The following is a 3,090-nucleotide window of genomic DNA, read 5'->3' on the forward strand; positions in this document are numbered from 1 at the left end:
AGTTGCTGCTAAGTCCTGTGTGATCCTGACTGCTATTTTCTTCAGCATTTTTTTTGGACCTCCTTGACTAAGCTGCTGACTTCATTTTCATGTTTTTCCTGCATCTCTCTCATTTCTTTTCCCAATTTTCCTCTATCTCCCTCATTTGATTTTCAAAATCTTTTTTTTGAGCTCTGTCATGGCCTGAGTCCAATTATTGTTTTTCTTGGAGTCTTTAGATGCAGGAGCTTGTACTTCCTCACCTTCAGATTGAGTATTTTGATCCCTCTTGGGGTCACAGGCAAAGTATTTCTCAGTTGTGTTCCTCTTTTTTTCTCTGCTTACTCATTTTCCCAGCCTGAGCCTGGTTTTGGGGTGCTTCCTGAGCTTTTGGGACACCCCCACAAGGATCCCTGTGTGATACTCTGTCTTCCCTCCTGGTCCGTAAATGACCATAAGCAACCCCCTCTGCCACAGGGCTGAGGTGGGGCGGGTCCCCTGCTGTTCTTTGGGGGGCCTAGACTGCAATCAGGATATGAATATGTTCAGAACCCCAGAGTCCTGTTCCAGGGACAGAGGACAGCACTCAGCAGTCTCTCTCCACTCCCCTCCCTAGGCTCAGTGTGCTCACCGGCTCCACCTGCTTCTGGTTCCTGGATCTATGCTACCCTGGCCACGCTGCTCGCTGTGTGCCCTGAGGGCTGCACTTCACATACCTGCTCTGGCAGAGGTCCCTGCTGTTCCCCCAAGTTGTGCTTGGTGCTCCCTGGGGTGTAGATCAGGAAGCTTCCCCGCCTGCTGTGAGCCGCAGCTCCCAGTGCCCTGGGGCTGCCTCTGGGAGACTGAAGGTCCTTTGCTGTGGCGGGTCACCCCTCTGGTGAGCCACCCCTCCGACCCCGTGGATCGGAGCCTTTCTGCTCTTTTCCAGGTTACCTTGGGTTGGAGAATTGCCTCACTGGATCCCTCTGTGGGTTCTGTCTCGAAAATGTAGTTAGAGTCCTTAGTTTGTAAGTTTTGCTCCAGAGCAACTGAGAGAAGGTCCTCTCCTGTTGCCATCTTGGCTCTTCCCCTTTGTCAATTCTATTTTTGAAAGAGTTTTCATTTGACCAATTGAAGTTTTGAGAGAATTATTTTCTTATTGCATTTGTCCAATTATATTTTCCAATGATTTGTTTTCTTGTTGCAAGGTGTTAATTTTCTCTCCCAAATTTTCCAATTGATTTTCAGACTCCTTCCTCATTTCTTCAAGGAAGTCTTTCTGTGCTAGAGAGTAGGTTACATTCCCCACAGAGGTTCTAGGTCTTTCAGAGTTAGTGTCTTTTCCTTCCAGGAATTTTTCTATGGATCCTCCTTTGTGCTGGCCTTTCTTCATTACCCTAAGACCTTGTGTTGGGGAGGGGCTGGTTCACAGAGGTTTGGTGTCAGGATCCCTAGAGGTTTTACTCACTGAGTGTAATATCTCCAGTTGGCCAGTAGGGGGTGCTGGAGTGTCTGTGACCTTGATTGAGGCCTTCTTCCTTGGCCTGGAGGGAGGGATTGAAGCTGTTAAATATTTTTGTTTTCGATCAATAGTGGGCTATACCCTGGTGTGAGGTATTCACTCTCCCTGTTGTCAGCTGAGGTGGTTCTCCTGCTCACACACTTGGGTGGGGCAGAAGTGATCCGGGCCCCGGTCGGTTGGTGGCTCGGCCCGCCCGCCCGTCCGTCCTTCTGTGGGTGCCATCATGGCAGAGGCGGCCAGTCAGGTGCTGCTGGGCTCGGGCCTCACCATCCTCTCGCAGCCGCTCATGTATGTGAAGGTGCTCATGCAGGTGGGATATGAACCTCTTCCTCCAACTATGGGAAGAAATATTTTTGGACGGCAAGTCTATCAACTCCCTGTCCTTTTTTGTTATGCTCAACATATTATGAGTATCGATGGAAAAAGCGGACTTTTTAAGGGCTTAAATCCCAGACTGTGTTCTGGAGCCATTGGAACTGTGGTCCATAGTAAAGTTTTGCAGCGATACCAGGATTATGACAAGGCTGAGGAGTTAAAACAAGGACTTGAACCTTCACAAAAAGATGGTCCATCCAGTTTTGACAAGGTTGTCAAGGAGACTACTCGGGAGATGTTGTCTTGTTCTGCTGCTACCCTTGTCACGCATACCTTCCATGTGATCACTCTGAGGTCTATGGTACAATTCATTGGCAGAGAGACCAAATACTGTGGACTATGTGACTCCATAGTAACCATTTATCGAGAGGAGGGCTTCCTAGGATTCTTTGCGGGTCTTATTCCTTGTCTCCTGGGGGATATCATTTCCTTGTGGCTTTGTAATTCATTGGCCTACCTTGTCAATACCTATGCACTGGAGAGTGGGGTTTCCACTATGAATGAAATGAAGAGTTATTCCCAGGCTGTCACTGGATTCTTTGCCAGTATGCTGACCTATCCCTTTGTACTAATCTCCAACCTGATGGCTGTCAACAACTGTGGGCTTGCTGGTGGATGCCCTCCTTATGCCCCAATTTATTCTTCCTGGTTAGACTGTTGGTGCATGCTACAAAAAGAGGGAAACATGAGCCGCGGAAATAGCTTGTTTTTTCCGAAGGTCCCCTTTGGGAAGACTTACTGTTGTGACCTGAGGATGTTAATTTGAAGATATGGGGCAGGGACAGTGACATTTCTGTAGTCCCAGATGCACAGAATTATGGGAGAGAATGTTGATTTCTATACAGTGTGGTGTGCTTTTTTTTAAATAATCATTTTAATCTTGGGAAAATGGAGGTGTTTGGTGTCTGCCTTTTTTGTTCATTTCCCAATGCAAACTGCTTTGCTGCTGAGATTCCCCAATGATTCTTTTTCCTGAAATGGGCAGTTTTTGCTTTGGGTTTAGATATGATTTCTATAAAGCAAAATTGAACTTTTTCTGGAGGAATGGGCAGGTTATTATGGAGTTAAGGCCTCAGTTTTAAACTTTTTAAGAATGAAGAATCATAAAATTCCAAACAGGAATAGAAACAACTTGTGAAACGTCAGGAAAAATTGCTAAAGCAACTTTCTAGGAGATAAATAAGTATCCTCCTCTTGTGGACTCTATCTAAGGAGATAGTAGGATCCCCACAGAG

General features: G+C 46.6%; 1 protein-coding gene across 1 annotated transcript; it reads left to right on the forward strand.

Annotated features, from left to right (window-relative positions):
- Positions 1-1,703: 1,703 nt before the first annotated feature.
- LOC141498173 (mitochondrial carrier homolog 2-like) lies at positions 1,704-2,850 on the forward strand. The gene has a single exon (XM_074201149.1). The coding sequence runs from the start codon at positions 1,704-1,706 to the stop codon at positions 2,619-2,621; it is 918 nt and encodes a 305-aa protein (XP_074057250.1). The 3' UTR covers positions 2,622-2,850.
- The last annotated feature ends 240 nt before the right edge of the window (positions 2,851-3,090 follow it).

The sequence above is a fragment of the Macrotis lagotis genome, chromosome X, assembly GCF_037893015.1.
Source record: "Macrotis lagotis isolate mMagLag1 chromosome X, bilby.v1.9.chrom.fasta, whole genome shotgun sequence".
NCBI classification, from domain to species: Eukaryota; Metazoa; Chordata; class Mammalia; order Peramelemorphia; family Peramelidae; genus Macrotis; species Macrotis lagotis.

What these genes read in the sequence shown, in the direction of transcription:
- LOC141498173 (XM_074201149.1), top strand. Translation starts at nt 1,704, where the DNA reads ATGGCAGAGGCGGCCAGTCAGGTGCTGCTGGGCTCGGGCCTCACCATC.